This window comes from Echeneis naucrates, chromosome 13, assembly GCF_900963305.1.
Source record: "Echeneis naucrates chromosome 13, fEcheNa1.1, whole genome shotgun sequence".
Lineage (NCBI taxonomy): Eukaryota > Metazoa > Chordata > Actinopteri > Carangiformes > Echeneidae > Echeneis > Echeneis naucrates.
In genome coordinates, this window is record NC_042523.1 from 4,754,424 (window position 1) to 4,778,355 (window position 23,932).

Sequence of the window (23,932 nt, forward strand, 5' to 3'; positions counted from 1 at the left end):
GTGGTGTAGAATCTAAGTTCAGTTTTACAGTTTATTTCACTGGGACATGTGCAAAGGGAAGGGGAATGAGGTCACAGCCTGTACCTTGTTTTGGTAGCTTACCTTCAAAGGGCTCCACATTCGCAATGAAGAGGACTGCACACGACCTGGAAGGATAACACTGGTTAAGAAATACCCAGCTAAAGCTTCACAATAGTTAATTGAAGTAAAATGTTATGCATTTGGCTGCTGACACAACCTAATAATAGTCAGTAAACCACACTGAACATTTGTTAAATGTTCAAAAATGATCTCAAAACATGCATTTTAAATAGCAGCTATGCATTATGCGATAAAAAAGTTTACTGTTTTGAATGCAACACTTTTACTTTATTAAAGGTATTTCAGAACCTGCCACATCACAAAATAATTAAAATACTATTCCAGTCAATCTTCAGTACATGTGACTGTTGGCCAAACCACATAGTAAAAACTGTTTGCGTTGCTGTCTCGTCATCAGTCATTTAAAATGTAATTTAAATTATTAAACAGGCTTTTTACAATTCACTTGCTTCTGATAAATTCGGCGTCATGTTTTACAAACATGACTGTGATCTAATGAAATTATACGTTATAAAAACTGTGACGTGCTGACGTGGAGTGCAAATGTCAAACTAGAACATATCACTTCTTCCTTGACTCAGTTCACAGAGAGCTGCTGAAGTCTTTCTTTATGAGTCATACAAAGTCACAAGTATCTGTGGATCCATGGCTGTGACTGCGAACCCAGATCTATTAAACTGAGCAATATGTTTAAGTGTCCTAGCCTTTAGGCTAGGCTAACATCAGGCTAGTTAGTAAAGCAAATGCAAAGAGTCAAACAAACAGAGAAGCTAACATCAGCAGCAGCAGTCAGAGCAGCTTCATTTCACTGTCAGCAGGTTAACTAGAAACAACCAGCAGCTTCACTGACACACTATACCAGAGGTGTCAAACTCAAATTCACAAATTCACAGTCTCTCCAAATATGTAATATTGAAGCTTTTCAACTTTAGTTTTACGTAAACATTGAAACTGGAACAACCAAAGCTTAATATTTTTGACACATGAGAAATTAAATTTGAAATAAAACACATATCAGCTGTATTTGTTTCTTATTATGTCTCTCTCCATCTGCAGCCTTTCAAGATCCTATTTAATGTAAATCTTTAACAGGCCAACAACAAATCAACCAAATATAATAATTTCCTTTAATTGAAAATTCAATTATTAACAGTCCATGCCTTAGAGTGGAAAAGGTGCATTCATTCAAGCTCAGTTTGTTCTGACTTACTCTGATGCACATTGGTTGGAGCCCGATACCTGACATCTCTTCTTAGATGCAAGTGCATGGATGTCTTGGGTTAGGCTCTGAGATGAGGAAATCCTCAGGACTGGGCGAAGATGTTCATCAGTGAGCCGACTCCTTGATCTTCATCAGAGAGAACAGTTGCTCGCATAGACGTGCTGCCGAACTTCAGAGAGCATTTGAGCAGCTTGGGCACGGAGTTGGGGAGGAAACATGGACACTGTGCAGCACACACAGACTCATACTTTCGTTTGAGCGTGTCACTACAGTGGAGTTCGATCAGCTCCATTTGGAGGTTGGCTGGTGCACTTTCCACGTCAACCGCAAACGGTTTACTGAGCAGTCCAAAATCTGCGTTTCTGGGCTTCAAAGTCGGCAAATCGCCGGGTAAACTTGAGTTTTTCAGCAAACTGTGCACTAGGCAACACGGGGGGTGAGCTAAGTCCATCCAAGGTGCCTGATAGAATGGATGCTGAAGATTGTCAACAGAAAGGGAGGGGGCGCTTAGCGGTCTCGGCTAACGCGACATCGCAAAGCATTCTGGGATTTGTAGTATTAGTGGTGTATGCGCTATATACCGGCGGGCCAGCTCTAATACATTTCGTATGATCTTGCGGGCCAAATATAATCACAGTTTGACACCATACCTACCAGGGACCGAAATTTTGATTTCAGGGGTGGGGGGGTCTGGTTTCCTAAGTAATATGGTTTAATCACAAATAATCTATAGTCGTATTTATTAATCATGTTGATAACAATGTGGTTATTTCTTCCATGGACGCCCACTTGTCCCAAAAAGATAACTAGCTCGACGTTCAAATGTCGAACTACATATTGACATCCAAGTGGGGTCGTGGCTGGACGTCCAAATAGCGGACCTAATCTGCACGTCGTGTAGGGGTGCAGAATCGGTCTGCACGTCCATCAGACGTCTAATGTTTAGTGGGTAGTGTCGCCTGTGCAAGAATATGCAACAAACCCTAAAGCTGCTTTCACCACTAAATTTCAATCACTGACAAATAAGTGGGAGCTCTGTTTACTAGGATCTATTTTCACTGGTAAAAGGACATCGAAGCTTGTAGCTACTTGAAGCAAACAGAGAAACTCGCCTGTCACCTGCCGCTAAAACAGACACCTATACCAATTCTCTTTGAACTTCCTGGTCCAAAAACACTGTCTGCACACACACACACACACACACACACACTGAAGTGACTAAGACAACCGCCCCACTCAAGAGCTCTAATGATAAAGCCTTTGGGTATTTGCTTTGTATTGATGACAGCTCTAAGACATGATATGAAGATATGAAGATATTTCTTCGATTTTGGCTGCAGAATAAACAAACATAAGAATTTTAGGCTATTTAGCTGAAGTGTGCAACAATGCAAACTTTTTATTGATGCATTTTTTTTTAATCTCCGTTCCATTAGCAACTGACAACCCAATACATTTTTGAGGCCCAAACATAGAAAGATCTCATAAAACATCCATTGCTATACCTGAAATTAAGGGATCAAAGACAAAATTACTGGCTGTCATTGATCCGATCACCTTTCTCTGCAGATTAATCTGAAGACATTCCTTTACATGCAAAGCTATATCACCACACACACACACGCACGCACGCACACACACACACACACACACACACCAAGACTTCAGATTTAAATGCATTGTATTTTAGCTTCTGTATTCAGAACGAGCGGGACAGTCTGACGGAACATTCAAATGTGTTTTGTCTTTTTTTTTTACTTAAAGGCATCTGCGAGGATTTTTTTCTGGCTCAGGGCTTCTCAGTCGTATCACTACTGACTTCTATTAGACGCAAAGGAGGAGGGGAAAAGGGACAAGGACTTGATCATCTCCTCTCTGTTCAATTATTTAAGAGCATCTCTTCCTCATGCTCATTATATGCCGAGGTCTTTTGTTTTGCATCTTCCGTGCACGATCTTAAAATGCAACCTAAACTAACCCCGGTGCCCACTGAAAGGAGAGCGGATTGAAGACGACACGTCGGCGCAGTGGCTGCAAAACTGCAGTAACGCGTCTCTGTTTCTTGCAGATTTATCTTTGATGTCCCGGTTGCTGAATTGGCCCTGCAGCCTTTTCGCACATCGCAAGCACAGAAAGACCTAAATCCGTGACTCGTCCGCTGCTCCTAACCACCCCCCCCCCCCACACCCCCACCCCTCTGCCCCCACTCCCCCCGCCCCTTCCTGACCTCAGCATAACCATCACCGCTTGGAACTCCGGACCTCGGTGAGTTTTTAATGGCTTTTGTGTTCAGGAGATGGAGGGTTTTACTGGTGCTGAACGTGCTTGCTGTTGCCGGGTTCATGACTTTTTGGGCCAAGTGCAACACACGCAGTGTCCAAGCCGCCGGCCCGGAGGCCCAGGGTGAAGGCAAGAGGGCCCAGCATCAGCCATGAGGTGCTGCTGAAGAGGCTCAGCTCGCTGGAGGACGTGGTGTACAGGCAGCTGAACGGTGAAGTACAGTATAACATTGCAACTGAAATAGCATGTCTGATTTGTGCAAGAGGGGGGAATGTCAACTCCATCTGACTTTGCCTGGAGTTTCACTTGGTGGGTGGATTGACAATATATTAGAGAGCAGAGAGGGAGGCCCCTAGATGTACCTTAAAGAGTCATTTCACTTTGAGTGCACTTTGCATGAGTCTAGTTCCCAGACAGTTGGAGAAATGCATAATCTATTAAGAATAAGCTGCTTCACCTCTGTAGGTGCTTGGAAACACCCTTCAGTAAGTGTCTTTAGTGCATTTACTTTTGCTTGCAGTGACAAACATCCTGCTCGGCATCCTGCCATTTGAAACACTTTGAAAGCCTTGAGGCTTCATTAACAGCCAGGCGCCTTAAAGGTTTTTGACTTTCAACGTCAAAAACAAAGGGTTTCATCAAGTGCATATTTGAGGAGACCCTGAAACAGGCTTGTTTTACACATGCCATCTGTGTAAACTGTCCTGTCTTGTAGGTATTCTGTGTGAATCCGTTCCAATGTTTACATTTCACAATATTGCCATCCACTGATTGCATCCTGTGATGAGGAGGCGGGTTCTCAGCAGTGAGCCACAGAGCATGTTACTATCAGGAGAGCGACTGAGCCACGATAAAGAATCCTGACACGTAATCTCCCCCGTTTGTTTCACCCAGGTCTGTCCAAATCTTTGGGCCTGATAGAGGGGTTTGGTGGTCTGGGTAAAGGTGGCCTCCCTGCCACACTGTCTCCAGCTGAGGAGAGTGATGCTAAGTTCCTGAGGGAGAAGTACGGCTACAACGCCTACCTTAGTGACAGAATCTCTCTGGATCGAAACATACCGGACCACCGGCCCAGCAAGTGAGTACATGTGAGGTACTGAAGCTTTACTGTCACGTTTCCAGATCCAAGTTTTGTTTGTTTTTTATGGTTTGTTTTTTTTTCAATAAACTGTATAGTTACTTGCTCCTTGATACATCTTAGCTTTCTGGGTGCCCCATTTCTGCAGAAAATTACACATTTAATGCTGTGAATTGAAGTACTGTAAAGTGTTTTCATCATACATTCATTGTGTATTCATCAAGTGTATTCATTAAACGATTAAAAAAGACGATTATCCCGATTGCGGATTTCTGGGTAAAGCCAGGTAACTTAAGGACATCCCCGGTATGTTAATCAATTTCTGTGATACAGGCTCTAGATGAGTTTGGATTAGAGCATGGTTTAGAGCAGTGAATGCCTTGTTGTGACATCACAAAGTTACAGAAGCCGTAAAGGTTAATTTTAAGGCCCACTTTCTGAATACAGTTGTAGATTTCTCTGTTTACCGGGACCTTTAATTTTATTAATATTGAGCCTACAGCAGCCCCTTTAGTCAAAAATAAATAAAGAATCCCATTGATTTCAGGCCTATAATAGCAGGTAATTGAGTGCTTGTGAGGAGATACCCCACCCAGCCCCCAGTCCAGTGAAACGTCGCCGGTTCCACGCCCCTGTGGAGCGCTTTGCGGCTTTAAGTTCTGCTCAGAATAAGAGGACGTAGCAGGACCCAAAGAAAGCAGAGGAGTGAACAGAGACCTGTGCCGCTGTGCGCCGGCAGGATGAGAGAAAAGGCGAAGGGAAATGAGGGATCGGGACTCATTTCTTTCTCCCGAAGCATCCCTGCCTTCAGCGAAGGACGCTGCATCCTCAGAGCAGCCACCGTCTGCTCATAAGCCCCCTCAGATCGGTCTCCCGTGATGACTGGAACCAAGGAAGACCGCCTAAGAACGAGCGGGACGGTCTGACGGAACATCCAAAGGTGTTTTGTCTTTTTTTTTTTTTTTTTTTTTTTACTTAAAGGCATCTGCGAGGATTTTTTTTCTGGCTCAGGGCTTCTCAGTCGTATCACTACTGACTTCTATTAGACGCAAAGGAGGAGGGGAAAAGGGACAAGGACTTGATCATCTCCTCTCTGTTCAATTATTTAAGAGCATCTCTTCCTCATGCTCATTATATGCCGAGGTCTTTTGTTTTGCATCTTCCGTGCACGATCTTAAAATCGTGCTTGACTTGGCTCTGACACGGATAGACACCGATGGCCAAGCGCCCCCAATTTCTTCAGAAGGGGGATGCAACCTAAACTAACCCCGGTGCCCACTGAAAGGAGAGCGGATTGAAGACGACACATCGGCGCAGTGGCTGCAAAACTGCAGTAACGCGTCTCTGTTTCTTGCAGATTTATCTTTGAGGTCCCGGTTGCTGAATTGGCCCTGCAGCCTTTTCGCACATCGCAAGCACAGAAAGACCTAAATCCGTGACTCGTCCGCTGCTCCTAACCACCCCCCCCCCCACACCCCCACTCCCCCCGCCCCTTCCTGACCTCAGCATAACCATCACCGCTTGGAACTCCGGACCTCGGTGAGTTTTTAATGGCTTTTGTGTTCAGGAGATGGAGGGTTTTACTGGTGCTGAACGTGCTTGCTGTTGCCGGGTTCATGACTTTTTGGGCCAAGTGCAACACACGCAGTGTCCAAGCCGCCGGCCCGGAGGCCCAGGGTGAAGGCAAGAGGGCCCGGGCCAACGGGACGGTGCAGGGGCCCAGCATCAGCCATGAGGTGCTGCTGAAGAGGCTCAGCTCGCTGGAGGACGTGGTGTACAGGCAGCTGAACGGTGAAGTACAGTATAACATTGCAACTGAAATAGCATGTCTGATTTGTGCAAGAGGGGGGAATGCCAACTCCATCTGACTTTGCCTGGAGTTTCACTTGGTGGGTGGATTGACAATATATTAGAGAGCAGAGAGGGAGGCCCCTAGATGTACCTTAAAGAGTCATTTCACTTTGAGTGCACTTTGCATGAGTCTACTTCCCTGACAGTTGGAGAAATGCATAATCTATTAAGAATAAGCTGCTTCACCTCTGTAGGTGCTTGGAAACACCCTTCAGTAAGTTTCTTTAGTGCATTTACTTTTGCTTGCAGTGACAAACATCCTGCTCGGCATCCTGCCATTTGAAACACTTTGAAAGCCTTGAGGCTTCATTAACAGCCAGGCGCCTTAAAGGTTTTTGACTTTCAACGTCAAAAACAAAGGGTTTCATCAAGTGCATATTTGAGGAAACCCTGAAACAGGCTTGTTTTGCACATGCCATCTGTGTAAACTGTCCTGTCTTGTAGGTATTCTTTGTGAATCCGTTCCAATGTTTACATTTCACAATATTGCCATCCACTGATTGCATCCTGTGATGAGGAGGCGGGTTCTCAGCAGTGAGCCACAGAGCATGTTACTATCAGGAGAGCGACTGAGCCACGATAAAGAATCCTGACACGTAATCTCCCCCGTTTGTTTCACCCAGGTCTGTCCAAATCTCTGGGCCTGATAGAGGGGTTTGGTGGTCTGGGTAAAGGTGGCCTCCCTGCCACGCTGTCTCCAGCTGAGGAGAGTGATGCTAAGTTCCTGAGGGAGAAGTACGGCTACAACGCCTACCTTAGTGACAGAATCTCTCTGGATCGAAACATACCGGACCACCGGCCCAGCAAGTGAGTACATGTGAGGTAGTGAAGCTTTAACTGTCACGTTTGCCATGTACCTACAAACGTGTCCTTTTGGTTTCAAGATGAGGTCTTTTTTTGAGATTTCAGCTTCCACCCAATACAATATTATATACAATACAATACACTACAATCGTAGTGTTTATTCATATGTTGCTAACAGTATCCAGCAGGAAGTGTTCCCAGCACTGGAACTACTTGTGGCTCTAGTGAAAACTGTTTACTGTGGGCCCCAACTGTACATTGATTCGTCAAACCAAATAGAAATGTTAATGATGAATAATTAAAATGGAGCAAAGTGATTGCTCAGGCAGTGCACAGAAATTCCTTTTGCATTAGCTGATTGGCAACGACTGTTTCATTCACAATAAGTCACGCACAGGCATATTTACACGGCTGTGATACAGCCATTACAACCTGATGCCTCTGCTAATTGTGATGTGCCAGATGCGTGAAAGACAGATGGAGAGACACACTCTCTTATTCCACAAATGTTCTGTTAAAGAGCTGTCCTGGGCCTACACTGCTACTTAAGCAAGTAATGGCTCATCTCTTTGAAAGTCAGCAGTGATGCGAAATCCCTCACCCTGTGGCTGCCACCAGCTTTGTGTGTTTGCGTGTGTGTGTGCGCTTGTGTGTGTTTTGGGAATGGCAGGGTGGAGGAATCAGAATCCACTGCTCTCATTTGTCACTCGGGAGGTCTTTTATGTTGGAGGGATCAAAGTGGTGTGTGAAGCGTGTTGGGGTGTTTTATCCTCGGGCTTAGCACCAGGATGTAAACTGGAGTCTGAAGAGTCTCCCATGTTTGGCTGAGGGTCCCTTTACACTGCAGAGCCAGAGGTAGTGGTGAAATGAGAGAAAGGGAGAGAAGAAGAAATGAAGAGAACCAAAGATGAATTATTTAACCTCAAGTATCAAAAAGACACACTGTACTTTTGGTTGCGCTCGATTTGCTCAAGGTATTTTAAGGAATATTACATTGTTTTGTCAGAGCCTAAGCACTAAGTCGTCACAGTCAACATGGGTATATGGTTGAAACAATAAATTCTGGCAGCATGGGCTGATATGGAACAAAAAGCTCCTGTATAGACAAATGAAAGGAAGAGTCATCAGCTGATGTTATGACAAGCTCTCACTCTCACACCTTGCTCTCCTCTTTATGCTGCTGCTGTTACTGGTTGCTCTGATTTGCACCATCCATCCATGCCTCCTCCATTCTCACTCATTACTATAATTGCTGTGGCAGCTAATGCCCTTTGCATTATGTATATGTACTGCATTGTCTAAATCTGTTTCATATGTATCTGCTGGGGGTTTCTCTGCAGATTGTGTCCTTCACACTGTTGCACTGTTAGTTGATTTTATTTGATGTCCTTCGCTTTTCATCCACCATCTGTTTGAAATATATTTATAACACACACATCTTTGTCATCTTTATGTCAGCGAGATAAGACTTATTACTCATTATCTAATAAAAAACCAAATTTGTTCAGTTTTTCATGCCTCATCCATTAACAGCTACATTGGCATCTGTTTCCTGCCAAAAAAGCCTTGAGGAGTGTATTCTGACCTGAATTGAATTTACAAGTAAATGTCTGGTTTCTTAAAGAAGATGATATAAGAGTCAAACCCCATTAACCCCGCCTCTTGACTCCTCATCAGTGCTTTTTTGAAAAAACACAGCAGCAAAAAATAAGCCTTGTATCTGCAGCGGAAACACTGTGAATTGGGTGGGTGGGGGATAAGACGTGATTATGGTTGAACAGGAAGCAGCATTTGGTTGCAGCCTCTCAGCCTCATCAGGTGAGATGCCAGCAACTCCATGGAGGCAGTTTGTAACAGCAACGATAAAGGACAAGTGAAGTGTGCAGAGCCCAGAATGTAGGCTTCATAGGTACGCATGCAAAGCTTTTATTTTTGCAATGTTATGAATTGTTTGCATGTCTTTTGGCAGATGCAGAAAGGTCAGCTACCCAAGGGACCTCCCCCAGATCTCCCTCATCTTTATCTTTGTCAACGAGGCTCTGTCTGTAATCCTGCGCTCAGTCCACTCAGCTGTCAATCACACACCAGCTCATTTGCTCAAAGACATCATCTTGGTGGATGACAACAGCGATGATGGTCAGTAAAAATTAAATATTTACTAAAATGTTTCTGATTTGTTATAACTCAAGTAAAATATAGTTTTATCCCAAAGATTGAATAGAGAGAACATATAGAACAAGAAGTACAAGAGTTCCAAAAAGGCTCCCAGGTTGCCTCTGGCTTTGATACCTCACTATAATTATGGGGGAAGCAAAAAATGTATATAGGACAGATAAATTTAAAAAGTTGATTGAAAGGTTAATTACAGGCATCTACATTCAAGTAAAATGTTGTCCTGAGCTGTCAGTGCTACCAAATACGAAATGATAAATTACAAATTACACAGCCAGTTGAAAACTTTTTAAGTTCCACAGTTTAACAATTTTTTCCACCAGACTGCTCTAGATTTAAGATGAGAAGTTCTGTTTCTCAAATCAAACCGTTTTTTTTTTATATAGCACCAAATCACAACAAAGTTACCTAATGGCACTTTTGACATAGAGCAGGTCTAGACCGAACACTTTGTGGTGTTGTTAACGAGACCCAACATATCCCTCCATGAGCAAGCAGTTGGTGACAGTGGCAAGGAAAACCTTCCTTTAAGAGGCAGAAACCTTGGGCAGAACCAGGCTCAGGGAGGGCGGCCATCTGCCTCGACAGTTTGGGTCGAGAGAGAGAGAGCTGAGGGTGGCAGAGAGGGGCAGAGGCAGTGAGTAAGAGACACAGTGAGAGGAAGCGTGGAGGAGGGGAGGTGGGGATGGAGAGAGATGGAAAAGAACAGGAGAAGAGAAGAGGCTATGGAAAATACAAACAAAACATACAGAAAATACACAGTGATTGCATCCCGGTAGCACTAAATGTGAAGTAGTAAATATCAGCAGTAACAGAAGCGGGGAGAAGAAGAGGTTACAATGGGAAATAAGTATTAGTGTGTAATGATAACCAAAGGTAACTGTTGCAGCAGCAGGTACTGAGAACATGGAGCAGAGATGATTCAGCACCTGTAGGACGGGGACAGGAAGAGAGAGGACAGGAGGGACAGAAACATACTACAGGAAGAGATTAAGTTAGAGAAATGATGTAATGTACTTGCATGTGGGAGAGGGAGAGAGTGAGAGAACCACAGAGACACAGAGAGAGGGACGGAGGACGGGGGGGGGGGGGGGGGGGGGGGGGATGCTTAGTGCAACTCCCAGCAGTCTAGGCCTATAGCAGCACAACTAAAAGAAAAAGAGTGCTTAAACCTTAAACTTTTAGCTGTAGGCTTTGTCATTAAGGAAGGTTTTAAGCCTGTCTGCTCCCCAAACTCATACTGGGAGTTGGTAACATACTGTTGAACAGGAGCCGGATAGCTGAAAGATCTGCCTCCTGATTTACTCTTGGAGACTCAAGTAAACCTACATCCAGAGAACAAAGTGACCTCCTGGGGCAATAAGGAACTATGAGCTCTCTGAGATGATGGAGCTTGGTCATTAAGAGCTTTGTACGTTCGAAGAAGGATTTTAAATTCAATTCCGAGTTTTACTGGAAGCCAATGAAGGGAAGCTAGCACAGGAAAAATCTGATCTATTTTTCTGCAACAGCATTCTGAATCAACTGAAGGCTTTTCAGAGATTTGTTGGGACATCCTGATAGTAATGAATTACAGTAGTCTAGAGGTAACAAAGGCATGGACTAATTTCTCTGCATCCTCTTGAGATTATTCTGATCTCTGTAATATTGTATAGGTGAAAGAAGGCTGTCCTAGAGGTTTTATATGAGGGACAAAGGACATGTCCTCATTAAAGATGGTTCCAAGATTGGAAGATCATTGACAAGTTGAACTGAGTATAATCTGCATTACACTGAAAATTAATGCTGTGCTCCCAGATAATATTTCCTAAGGGAAGCATATGTAGGGTGAAAAGGACTGGTCCAAGGACAGAACCCTGTGGAACCAAAGTGTGAGAGGAAGAGCCCTTTGTTATCATGAACAAAGTGATATTTGTCTGAGATGTATGATTTGAACCATCTTAGTGCGGCTCCTTTGATCCCAATTTCATGTTTCAGCCTTTGTAATAGAACATTATGGCCAGTGGTGTCAAAAGCAGCACGAAGATCTAACAAGGACAAGTATGGAGGCAAATCGGTTGTCTGACGTCATCAGAATGTCGTTGGTATCTTTTACCAGTGCTGTTTCTGTGCGTAATGTACTCTAAGTCCTGACTGAAACTCTTCAAATGAGCCATTCCTATGCAGATGTTCACATAATTGGCTTGTAACTTCTTTTCCAAGAGTTTTGGAAATGTAAGGTGGTTAGATAAGGGTCTATAATTAGCCAAAACATCTGGATCAAGATTAGGTCTTTTGAGGAGAGGTTCAATCATTGTGACAAATGGTTCCAATTTTGCAAGTGATAAAGACATTTTGGGAAGAATGGGAAATGCATTCATGGATGGACCCGCAAAGTTTTATGCAGCTTAATTTAAACAGCAGATGAGCTGATGATGCTCACAATTTTAAATGAAACCAATCAGAAGGCAGAGTTTATTAGCATGTAGAGTTTGACCTGGATGAAGGATTGTTGACTGCAACAATGACAGAGCTTATAGTTAAAAAGTTAAAGTCCTCGACTCTTTAGCAATGCTGCAATAGGCCTAGGGTGCTGGGGGGAGGAATGAGCTTCTCTCTCTCTCTCTCTCTCCCTGTCTCTCCCTGTCACCCTCTCTCCCCCGCTCCCTCTTTCTCTCTCCCTCCTTCTCGCTCGCTCTCCTTTCCTCCCCCCTTGCATGCGTTGATAAGAACCATCCTTCTTAAAAAACATTTATACTGCATTTACTAACCATGTTCTGCCAAAGTCTCTGTCTCTCCCAGTTCCTCTCCTCTCTCTCCCTGTCCTCATCCTGCAGGTGGTGACTCATCTCCATCCCATGTTCCTGCAACACCTGCTGCTCCCATATTTCATGAATTCTATATTACAGCTCAACTCCATCAACTTCATGCAGCAACATGTTCCTGCCTACACCCCCCCCCTCTCCAATGCCTGTCTCACTCTCTCACTCTCTCTCTCTCTCCCACTCTCAACCCAACCGGTCGAGGCAGATGGCCGCCCCCCCTGAGCCTGGTTCTGCTCGAGGTTTCTGCCTCTTAAAGGCAGTTTTTCCTTGCCACTGTTGCCAAGTGCTTGCTCATCGGGGGATCTGTTGGGTCTCTTTAAATAAATTTATAAAGAGTTTGGTCTGGACCGGCTCTATATGTAAAGAGCCTTGATGTAACTTTGTTATGATTTGGCGCTGTACAAATAAATCTAATTTGATTTGATTTGATTTGAACAAATCCCAGCTTTTCTACCCGTTCAGATCTCATCTGACTAATACCGGCAGGAAAGTAAACTCACGGTGGCACAAACATCATGATGAAAAGCCCTCCCAATCTGGGACTTAAGATGGGGTTGTGGTCCTGGACTAGTGGATGACTCAATGGACCCCTTGAAACCAAAAGCATGACTTGACTAGATAATTTGCAGTCTCTGGTGGTGAGTTTAGGTTGAGACAAGAAAGGATCTTTAGAGAAGAATTACTGTGTCATTTATTTAAGAGGGTGACATATTTTGGTGCAACATGGGGTCATGTGTAACTTGGTACTGGTAGGTGTGAAAGAAATCTCCCAAATGGGTGATGAGAACTCTCCCCCCAGCACACTGAATAACCAGGGAAGGTCACGATTTTCACTTGGCCACCAGAAATCAGGATGTCAAGTGTCTGACTGTAACCAGGGTTTCAGGCAAATTTGGACTAATTACTCTACTGAAGGAACTGGAAACACATCTTTGATCCCAATGTAATCCCCCATGTGGTGGCTCCACAGTACATGTTTGTGCAGATATGTTGGGCTAGATCCTGGATTGCATCCTCAGGGGGGAACTGGTGGGAAAGACAATCTGGCCTTATGTTCTAGGAACCTGGGCAATAAGTTGAGGTGGCCAAAGAATTGATGAGGCGTGAGCATAGACTAGACTCTAATTTCTTGGCATTTTTGGGTATAAATTGGGTTGAAATGAATCGCGTGGGCTCTTCCCCCGGAGAAGTGATATCTGTTTGGTGGCTGTGAGACACCTCTGGTAGAAGATCTGGTAGACACCTACCTAGTTTTACAAAGATTATTTAAAGACGCAAGAGAATCATATTCATCCTTTACTGCCAACTCACATGTTTATTTAATCCTGAAAGAAGCTCCCTGCGGATAGCTTTATCATTCCACAAGCCACATACAGGTCAAATGGAGGCAATAGCCAGCAAGTGTTAGCATAGCGCAAAGACTGGAAACATGGAGAAATCGCTTGCTCTCTCCAAGAGTAGCAAAATCCTGCTAAAACAGCTTAAGATAATGAATGAAATTGTGTACCATAAATGAATTCTGTGTTGAATTATTATTTCAGTAATTGCAAGGCAGCAAATATAAACTTCCAAAAGTCAACTACCAACAGACAGTTATGAAAGTGGTATCAGTCTTGTCATCTCTCTCGCTACCAGAAGGTGAACATTCCCCTGAATATGCACAACTTACAAACATTATCATCTGTGCTAGAAGAAATAAACAGCAACCGGACAACAACAAAATTCCATAAGTAAGATTTTACCACACAGCCCAAAAAAAACACAAAGCCTCTGTTTACACTTGTGCGTTATTCAGGATTATGTTTTTTAAATTGTCTTGCTAATGGGCATCATACTTGTAACAGTGCTTTGTTAGCATGACAAAGTGATGACTGTCTCCTTGACAAATGCGGTGGTGATTGCTTTTGAGGTACAGCTTTTGCTGAGGTGACTGATGAGGTGCTGAATTTTTGCGGGGCAGACAGGCAGATAGAGGTGGAGTGCCACAATTGGATGCCACAGGAGAGATGTCCCCATCTTATTTATTGGGTTTGGCTGCCAAGTCGAGGACAGGGAGAGATCAGGGTAAGGGAGGGAGACAAGGCTAGGCAGTCAAAAGTCAAAAGGAGAGAGGAGAATGTTAAAAAAAAGAGTGAAGTGAATGAATCCAGAGGAATGAGATAGAAAACCAGGTGATTAGACAAAGTGGCAACTTCAGGCATGGCACAAATGGGAAACAGAGAGGCTGAGATAAATGAGGATAGGAGGAGAGAGAAAATATACCTGAGTAGAGAGATATATAATGGGGAAACCGAAAGAGAGATGTGGAATTCAAGGATTAGCCTGCTTATATTCTTCTTTTCTTAATTGTCACACAGAATTTTTTGAAGCCCTGTCTGTTTCACTCATCCTGAAGCAAGTCAGTTTTTACATCAGAGGTGAACCTTCAGGGCCTTCTAAAAATTCTGGACCCAAAAATATGATTAGCCATTCAATTATATATATATATATATATATATATATATATGTGTGTGTGTGTGTGTATATACTTGAATTTAATACAATACATTTAATAAATTTCTCTGATCTGCAATGAAAGGGTTACTGTCCTGAAACACGTTATCCAATAAGAATTGTCTGTCTTGGATAGCTGGCTCATTAATTGGTTAGGACTTTACAAATCCCGGGGAAGGCTAAGCTATGTGTTATGATTTGGAGAGTGATGGGCAAATTGGTCGATTATGGTTTGATTTTAAGTGGGCGGGACAAAAACAAAATATCGTAGGCCTTCATGAAGTCCGAACTGAGTCCGAGCAGTGGGCAGAGTGGTAGCAGTTGAATTGTATTGATGTTATTGTCTGTTTGTTAACAGCCTTGTCATTGTTAACTACATGATTGCAGTTGTCAAACGCTTTCAATTGATCGTACTGTGCCTTTTTTCCGTGATGATTTCTTTTCTCAGCAATATGAGGGCTGAGGTGAAGGCCCATCTGTAGTGCTCACGGTTCGCCACTGGAGTACATTAACCTTAAAAAACATGTCATAAATATATGGTGTCATTTTCTAAAAACAAAATAATGACAAAAATGAATAATTGGCTGGAGTGATTTTGAGCAAGTGGCACTCAAGCAGGAAGTAGAAAATCCATTTGTTTATGGTTTACTTTCAGGCACCCTGAAAGGACTCAGGATTCAGGTTTATTACAAGTAGAGTCATACTTTTAGTCACATTTTCTTTGCCACAAAGTAAATTCTGCTCATTATTTGATTGCTGAGATCTAAAAGGAACCAGAAGGAATCATACGCGGAGGAGGAGGTGAAGCTCAGGAGGAGCGAGGGCTGGAGCTGACCTGCAGTCCTGTCAATCGCATGATAACCCAGCCATTATGCACACCCTGCTTTATGGCCTGTTTTCTACTCACTAGGGCCGTGATTTAAATAATGGATGTCATGACTCGGACCCCTCATGCTTAGTGATCATTAGATAGAATGATGAGGTTTAAGACATTATTGGCTTCACTTTTTAGAACCAGGCTCTACGCCCATTTATGTGTGGTCTATGGTGGTAATGGACAAAAAAAAATGTTTACACGTAGGTTTATAGACCCTCGGTTCACTAGTTGGTTTGGGATTGGCTGGTTGAAAATAAATTAATCAACAGCAAAGCAACATGTCATGATGTGAAATGGCAGGTCTCACTCACCTTCATCCATATTCAGTTCACAGGGCTGCTGGAGCCAATCCCAGCACACATTGGGCAAGGGGCGAAGTACGCCCTAGACAGGTCAACAGTCGCAGGACCAACACACAAGGTCAATTTAACATCACCAGTTAACCTATCTATACGTGCATATCTTTGGACAGTGGGAGGAAACCAGAGTACCTAGAGGAAACCCACACAGACATGGGGCGAACATGCACACTCCACAACCAAACCCACGACCTTCTAATTGTGGGGTGACAGCGCTAACCACTACGCCGCCGTGCTGCTGCCCTAATTTTTGGAAAAGGTGCGGGGTCTTTGCAGGGGATATTGTCAGTCACTGCTGGTTGGCTGAGAGCCAGCTATCAGTCACAGAGGGGATGAGATTTCAGCGGGGTAGAGGAGGATGCCCACAAATAGCAGAAACCGCTCCCGCTGCTAACGTGAATGGCCCAGCTTCGTGGCCTCACATAGTACGTAGCCAAGTGTGTGCACAGTGGCTGATGCTCAGGAAGCTGCAGACTCCATTTGGAGGCTGCCGAAACTCTGAACAGCTCCAGAGAGAACAACAACTGTTAGCTTTCCGATTCCGTGCGTTTGTTCATTTTCATTAACAAATAGCTACTGTTTCCTTGTGGTTGAAGTTTTTGCATCTTGTTTATGTGTGTGTCTGTCTGGGGCTACATGGCAGGGATGCAAATCGTAGTGGTGAGCCTGTAGAGGTCTGAACTCATACATTTGTTAAATTGTTGTTTTGTTAATTCATGCAAAGATTCACATCATTGGCAATCGTGTATTCGTATAAATATAGGGGCCTCGCTAAGCCTTCATTATTGGACAGTGCAGAGTGTCAGGAAGTGAAACAGAGAGAAGAGGGAATAGCATGCGGCAGAGCTACTGTTTTTTTTCTGTGTATTGTTCCACTGAGAGGCAGAGCCGCTAGGTGGTGTCACACAGTCAGTGTCAATCAATGTGTTATCAAGTGCTAAATTCAATAATAATATTTAATAACGATCATAATTCCATTTAGAGTGTTTCCAAATTTCAAACATTTGGTTCTTGGTTGGTCAGATTGGCGGCATAGTGCTTAGAGCTGTTGCCCCACAACAAGAAGTTTGCGGGTTTGACTCCTGGCCTGAGGCCTTTCTGTGTGAAGTTTGCACTTTGATTTCCTCCCACCATCCAAAGACATCATGTTTGGATTAAATGGTGACTCTAAATTGTCTGCAGGTCTCAGTGTGAGTGTGAGTGGTTGTTGGTCTCTGTGTGTTGGCCCTGTGATGGACTGGTGACCTGTCCAGGGTGACCCTGCCCTCACCCAGTGTGAGCTGGGATTGGCTCCAGCACCCCCCACAACCTGGAAACAGATAAGCGGCAGAAGATGAATGAGTGGTTCAGAGCTCTCACTAACTATCTTCAACCTGTTGTTTTGTGATGTGTTCTGAATCCAATTTTTATGGAGAGTAGAGCAGCTGAAGGGACCCCTGGAGGAGTATGTGAACAAGCGCTACCCCGGTCTAGTGAAGATCGTGAGGAACCAGAAGAGAGAGGGTCTGATCCGAGCCAGAATTGAAGGATGGAAGGTGGCCACTGCAGAGGTGGCAGGATTTTTTGATGCCCATGTGGAGTTCACTCCATCCTGGTAAGTCAGTCTGGAATCGGAAAGGGAATGGTTTGGAATCAAATCTTCTTAAAACATACTCAAAGCATCTTCAGTACTTTCGTATAGCATAGTTCAGATATTATTATATGTAAGACTGTTTGGATTACAACAGCAATAACAGTAGTAGACTTTTCAACACATTTCATGCATGTGTGTGTGACTGTGGGTTCATCTTTTTTTCTTTTTTTTTTTTTTAGGGCTGAGCCAGTTTTAGCCAGGATAAAAGAGGACCACAAGAGGATCATTTTGCCCTCCATCGACAACATTAAGCATGACACATTTGAGGTGGAGCGCTATGAGAACTCGGGCCATGGTTACAACTGGGAGCTGTGGTGCATGTACATCAACCCGCCCAAACAGTGGTGGGATGAGGGGGACATGTCCGCTCCCATAAGGCAAGCCGACTTCACCTTTGATAAGATACATTCACACCATATACCCCCCCAAGGACACAGTTTGTGTTAGTATATATGTATTAGGATATATAAATATATGTGGATTATATTCATTCATGATATTTATTTGCTGAAAAGGACAGATGAGATCCTCCGGGGATGCAGAGTTTGGCTTGCATTTGCTCAGGCTCATTTTTTAGCATTAGTTCATGGTTTAAAAATAAAGATAAAAGAAACAATTAGTAGAAACAGTTCTCAGTTAGTCTCAACAGATTTTTGTGGGAAAAAGCCATAAACAACGCAAATCTTTTCCACTAGTCACATGATCCCGATAAGATCTGGTAAAACTGGATTTATGTCAGCAATGGAAAAAGTCAAAATCACCGTTCAGATCTGGGCAAGATGGCAGCAGCAGACATAGGTATTTAGTAGTTCTGAAGTCAGCACAATGTCTTGGGTAAATTTCCACTCCTGATCCTGCTGAGGTGTCTTTCAGAACCAAACACTAAAAACACACCTGCCACATGCCCAGTAAAGCACTGCAAAAGCAGAAACACTGCGGCTGCACTGAACTTGAAGAAACACACGTGCTGCTCATGCATGTAAGGCTCATTTTATTGCGGTTTTCCCACTGCAGGACTCCCGCCATGATTGGCTGCTCCTTCGTGGCTAACCGCAATTACTTTGGCGAGCTCGGCTTGCTTGACTCTGGCATGGACGTCTACGGAGGGGAGAACATCGAGCTGGGCATCCGGGTTTGTGTGTCACCCAGTTTCCTCTCCTGCCTGCTCCCTCTTTGCCCCTGTAGGTTTGTGTGGAGCTATGGCCACTGCAGCTGGCACAGCTGATAAATGAGGCCCCATTAAGAGTCCTTGAGGACCAGTCCAGTGTGTGCTGCTCACAGCAGGGCGATGGAGATAAATAGGTCACGCCAAGTGAGAAGGAAGTGTATATTTTGATTAGGCTGGAGTTTGTTATTGTAGACTCTCTCAGTATAAAATTCTGGCTGATCAGATCAAGAAGTCTGACTGTGCCAAAAGATACCACACACAATTTAGCATTTTTACCATTTGTGCATGTAGACAACTGTCTCATTTGTACTAATATGAATTCACTGCGTCTGGTTTGTAGACCTTTACAAGCTGAAATTCATGAATGGATTAGTGACGTCTGCCATGTTAAATCTGATTTAGTGAATGAATGCAGCTTGATTTTATTTGTCCACCTGCAGGTGTGGTTGTGTGGGGGGAGTATGGAGGTGCTGCCTTGCTCTAGGGTGGCTCACATTGCACGGATAAAGAAACCTTACCACAGCAACATCGCTTTTCAAACGCGGCGCAACGCTTTGCGTGTGGCTGAGGTTTGGATGGATGAATACAAATCGAATGTGTACCTGGCCTGGAACATTCCCATGGAGGTGAGAGGTGCCAACAGCTCCCACACATAAGCTTATGAAGCTGATGTTGTCATATTGCCTGGTAGTGTTAAATATACTAATGACACTAATACATGTATATAGTGAGAAGCTCTTTTTGCGCAGCATCGTGTGTTTAATCATTTGGTTGAATCATTACTGTTGCAAATCAATTGCAAAATCTACATTAGTGGCAAAACTTTCTAGATTGTTGTTTTCAGAAGTAATGTGGAAAAAAATGACAACTTCCTGTGCTCATGCAGAACCATGGTATTGATTACGGAGATATCTCTCAGAGGGTTGCCCTGAGGAAGAGTCTACAGTGTAAGAACTTTGAGTGGTACCTTGACAATGTTTATCCAGAGATGCGGAGGTACAACAACACGCTGTTCTACGGCGAGGTGAGTCAGTGAGTCAAACTGAAATAAGGGAGGCAGAGGATGGAAAAACAAGCTGGTGCATACACAACTTGCACAAACAAAGGGTCAACCAATGAACAGCGTTCAATGAGGGTTCAATTTCAATGTCTCAACCAAAAAACAGGCACACAATCATCTGTCAGTACTTCTCTGTACTACTCTGCATTTGGCTTGAAATCTTTTAATTTACACTTAGTTGTGCTGACTGACTGATTATATTAAATATCTAAATGCTGTGTGTGAATAGTAGGAAGTTGTACCAATTGAAATTGGGTCTGACTGTCAGATACACGTTTTGATTTCAGGTACGTAACTCCAAGGTGAGCCATCTGTGTATGGATCAGGGCATGAAAGAGAACCACACAGCCACGCTGCATCCATGTCATGGATGGGGTCCTCAGGTACACAGTGGACACCACACACTCAGCCAAATTGTCTCATTAGTGAGTTTCAGCAGTGTCATGATTCCAGTTGTCTTGTACAGGCCTAGCTGAAACCCTCTCAGGATCAAGTTCTGCTCTCAGGATGAAAGTTTTAATATATTGCACTTTTTGTGCTGATGCCTTGAGTCAGCCAATGTCAGTTCCTGGGCCCCCTCGGCCCACAAGGAAAGTCTTTTTAGCTTGCAGTAGTAAACTGGTGCGAATGCTAACATTCAACATTACAAATTCTTTCGGAATGCAGCAAAATATTCCCTATGTGCTGCCGGTAAATGCCCCCCACAGTGGCCTTTGGTAAGTCCAGAAACCCAGAATAAACCTGCAACCTCTCCTCGATGCAGTGTAAACCCATTACAGCTGGAAGCAGCCTTTCTAGGGGCAATGCATGCATACATGCAATATCTTATTGAACACCTGTCTGGGTTTAGCTCAATACAACTGGGGAGAAGAATCGTTGTTTGCTTTTGTTGAAGTTATAAAGTGCTTACCTTTTTAGTTGCAGACTTACAGACCAGAGAATCATAAATAACTGAGTATCATATTTCCAGTAAGGCATTAATTCCGTTTTCCGTTTTTCCGAATAAAGATTTTAAGAAGGAAGCTTCTTGTGTTTATTTGATTTCTCCAATATGGATGCAGAATTTCAGAGTTGCTGATATTGGTCATATGTTTTAGAATTTAAGAAAGTTAAATAAAAGAAAAAACAATAGTAAAGGAAATGTAATTGCTGCCTTCTTGTTTTCATCTGGCTCTTCCTGTGTTTTTCAAACCAGACAACACTGGGACAAACCAGTCTTGGAGATGTCAGTGTGCTGGGACTTTGTTTACACAACACTGGGTCTGTTAGACTGATAACACAGGCTGAGGACCAAGGCAATGCTCCCATTAGACTCACAAGCTTATTGATTATGAAGACAACTGGCCAGAAGTTATTGTTTGAGGTGCAATTTTCACCAAATTGTAGGGTTGCAGCAAATCGCAGCAATAATTGTGTATTTTGATTATACGGTTCAAGTTCACAGCTCTCACTGATGTTTGTTTAGTTGGATGTTAGGGTCAGCTCAGGTCATTACTGCAGGTTGGTTATCGTTGTTTTGTCACATTAGTCCAAGACTGCTCACAACCTCTGATTAGTTTTGTAATAATGTGAGCTGTTTGTCCCCAGCTGGGACGTTACACCAGAGAGGGCCAGCTGTTCCTGGGCCCCCTGGGCAGCACCGGGGACGACACTCGCTGTGTGGTGGATGATCAGATCAGCAGCTTTCCTCAGCTCCTCAACTGTGACAAAGTGAGCAACATGAAGCAGAAGACATGGACTTTCTCCCAGGTAAGGATGAGAAGGGGAACCGTTTTCTTTGTGTGTGTGGATGTTTTGTTGTTGTTTAGTTTTGTTTTTTTCAGTAAAGTGCTGCTCTTGTTCTATGTGCAAATTTATAACACCAATGTTAGCAAAGGGCACAAAGACGTCTCATTGTGGACCTAAATATGATTGTGATTTTACTTTTTGAAGTTATTTTAAACAAATTTAGAACATTTCCATTGCAGTTTACTTGAGAAAATTTTGTGTTGAACTTAATATGAATCATTAGTCATTTGTCATTTTGTTCTGGTTTAATTAGGCTAAACTATCATGAGCCCATTTTCGCCTCAGCTTTTACTTTCTCTTTGTTTTTGTTTTTGTTTTTTCAGGGGAAAAAAATATTTATGTTGCCCAATATTTTTCTTCTTCTGTTCCACCTAAAACAAAAATGTTGGAGTCAATACTTTTATTTGTTCGTTTTGGATGAAGGAGGCACAGAGTAGACCCCCTGTTCCAGGGGTCCTGTGTCATTTCCATACTGGTCTTGTTTATTAACAGTGTAATCAATGACTTGAGATTAATGTTGCAATGAATTACTGTAAGTGCATCGACATGTTATACATTTGTTCAAATCAAATGTAGCAAGGAGTTTTTCTGTTCATTATGGGTGAGAAAACTTGAGTACATAATGAAGTGCATGACAGAGATTAGGCCATATCAGGCCTAGGTCTTGTCACATGTGATGCACAGGTCATCTGTTAACAATGTTCAAAGCAGCACGTCATCTTCCCCCCCCCCTGCAGAATGAATCCATCACTAATCGAGCCACGGGGCGCTGTCTGGAGGTGGTGCCTGCAAATGTTTACTTTGGAAACCTGCTGGTCCTGCAACCCTGCTCCGGGCAGAGGTGGACCATCAAGAACACCATGAAGCAGTAGTCAACTGGCCCAATTTCACTGGAGCCAATGATGCCAGAAGTAATTTCCAAAAGCTGCCAGCTGACCTAAGCTTGGCCAAGCCACGCCTAATGAGACAGAGAGGCTTCACAAGGAAAAGTTGGTGAAGGTTTGAAAGGGATATGGGCTGTAACCACCTCAGAGATACGGGTTTTTCTTTTGATCTTTACAAAATGATGCAATTTTTGCATGAGGACTATTTCTATCTTTGAAATTGACTAATTTGAGTGTGACGTTGCCATAATCCCTGTGTGTGCCACCTCCGTGTTTTTAAAGAATGGTGAACTGATCGACCATCCAACTGTTTTAGCTGACAAGGGGGAAAAAATTTTGTCTATCTTCATCATCAAAATGTCTCCGATTACTTCATTCTGTAATATAACAGTATGTCATTCAAGATGTGTAAAAGAATAAAACACCCAGAGTTAAACTTTCAGTAATATGAATACGTCAGTATAAACAAAAGAGTGCCAATTGAGGTCAGGCCTCAATTTATCCCAAACTTTAAACATTAATACTCCTGATGTGTTTTTTTTTTTAACCCTCCTATTACAAAAGCCCAGACCCTGTAAATATTTATACTTAAAAGAAAAAAGCATAAGCAATGACAATTACTTTATGTGTTGAGGCTGACACTTTTGCAATTTTACCTAAAAAGTACGGGAGAAAATCATGGTTTTGATGGTTTGATTTATCATTTGTCTCTTATTGTCATTTTTATTTCAAGCATTTCTGTAGCAACAAATGCAGTACAGGTTGTAGCATGATTGTAAGTACCGTGTGCACATGCGGACAAAGTTTAGTTGGCCTGGGCTGATTTATTCTGTTGCGTGCCGAGTACTTTAACTGCTGCAGAAGGCCAAATACTAATGGAGCACTTTTTTGACACAGAGGAAGAACATTCAGCTCATGGGTGGGGAAAAGAATCAGTAATGAAAATATGCACACATATATAGATTGTGGAAAGGCCTGAGGCCTTCAAGGGCAGCGTTGTTAATGTATTGATATGTATATGATGTCATATTTGAATAATTCAGTGTCATCAGTTGGATTTTTGCTCCTGAGATTGTCTTCCAATAAATAGCGGGTTTCCTGATTTCTGCACAGTTACTGTTCCTGAGGACAAGGTTGCAGTTTTTGAATATTTAGACTTTAAGAATTTTTGTTTTTTGGTCAAAGTAAAACTTTGCTGTCACTTTTGCAACATCAAAAAATGGTTTGAGTTTTGTGCAATTTTGTTTGCTGTTCTTGGACGATTTTGGTTTTAATACATATCAACACAAGTTCTTACACTAACATTTGACAAACTCATACATAAAATCAGTTCATTTGTCAAGCAAGCTCAAATTTA

The 23,932-nt window shown here is 43.0% G+C and overlaps 1 protein-coding gene across 5 annotated transcripts; it reads left to right on the forward strand.

Moving 5' to 3' along the window:
• Positions 1 to 4,479: 4,479 nt before the first annotated feature.
• On the forward strand, positions 4,480 to 23,084 carry galnt17 (polypeptide N-acetylgalactosaminyltransferase 17). Of its 5 annotated transcripts, none has more exons than XM_029517199.1 (12): positions 4,480 to 4,682; positions 6,250 to 6,473; positions 7,157 to 7,340; positions 9,307 to 9,473; positions 17,462 to 17,636; positions 17,855 to 18,052; positions 18,690 to 18,807; positions 19,284 to 19,469; positions 19,730 to 19,867; positions 20,191 to 20,286; positions 21,491 to 21,652; positions 22,429 to 23,084. In XM_029517199.1, exons 2-12 carry the CDS (start codon positions 6,299 to 6,301, stop codon positions 22,561 to 22,563), a joined length of 1,734 nt encoding a protein of 577 aa, XP_029373059.1. In that variant the 5' UTR covers positions 4,480 to 4,682; positions 6,250 to 6,298; the 3' UTR covers positions 22,564 to 23,084. The 5 variants fall into 5 exon arrangements, with proteins under 5 accessions (XP_029373059.1, XP_029373058.1, XP_029373057.1 ...); XM_029517198.1 differs by having other exon boundaries at positions 4,617 to 4,682; positions 6,040 to 6,473; XM_029517197.1 differs by lacking the exon at positions 4,480 to 4,682 and adding an exon at positions 5,399 to 5,622 and having other exon boundaries at positions 6,040 to 6,473.
• Positions 23,085 to 23,932: the final 848 nt, after the last annotated feature.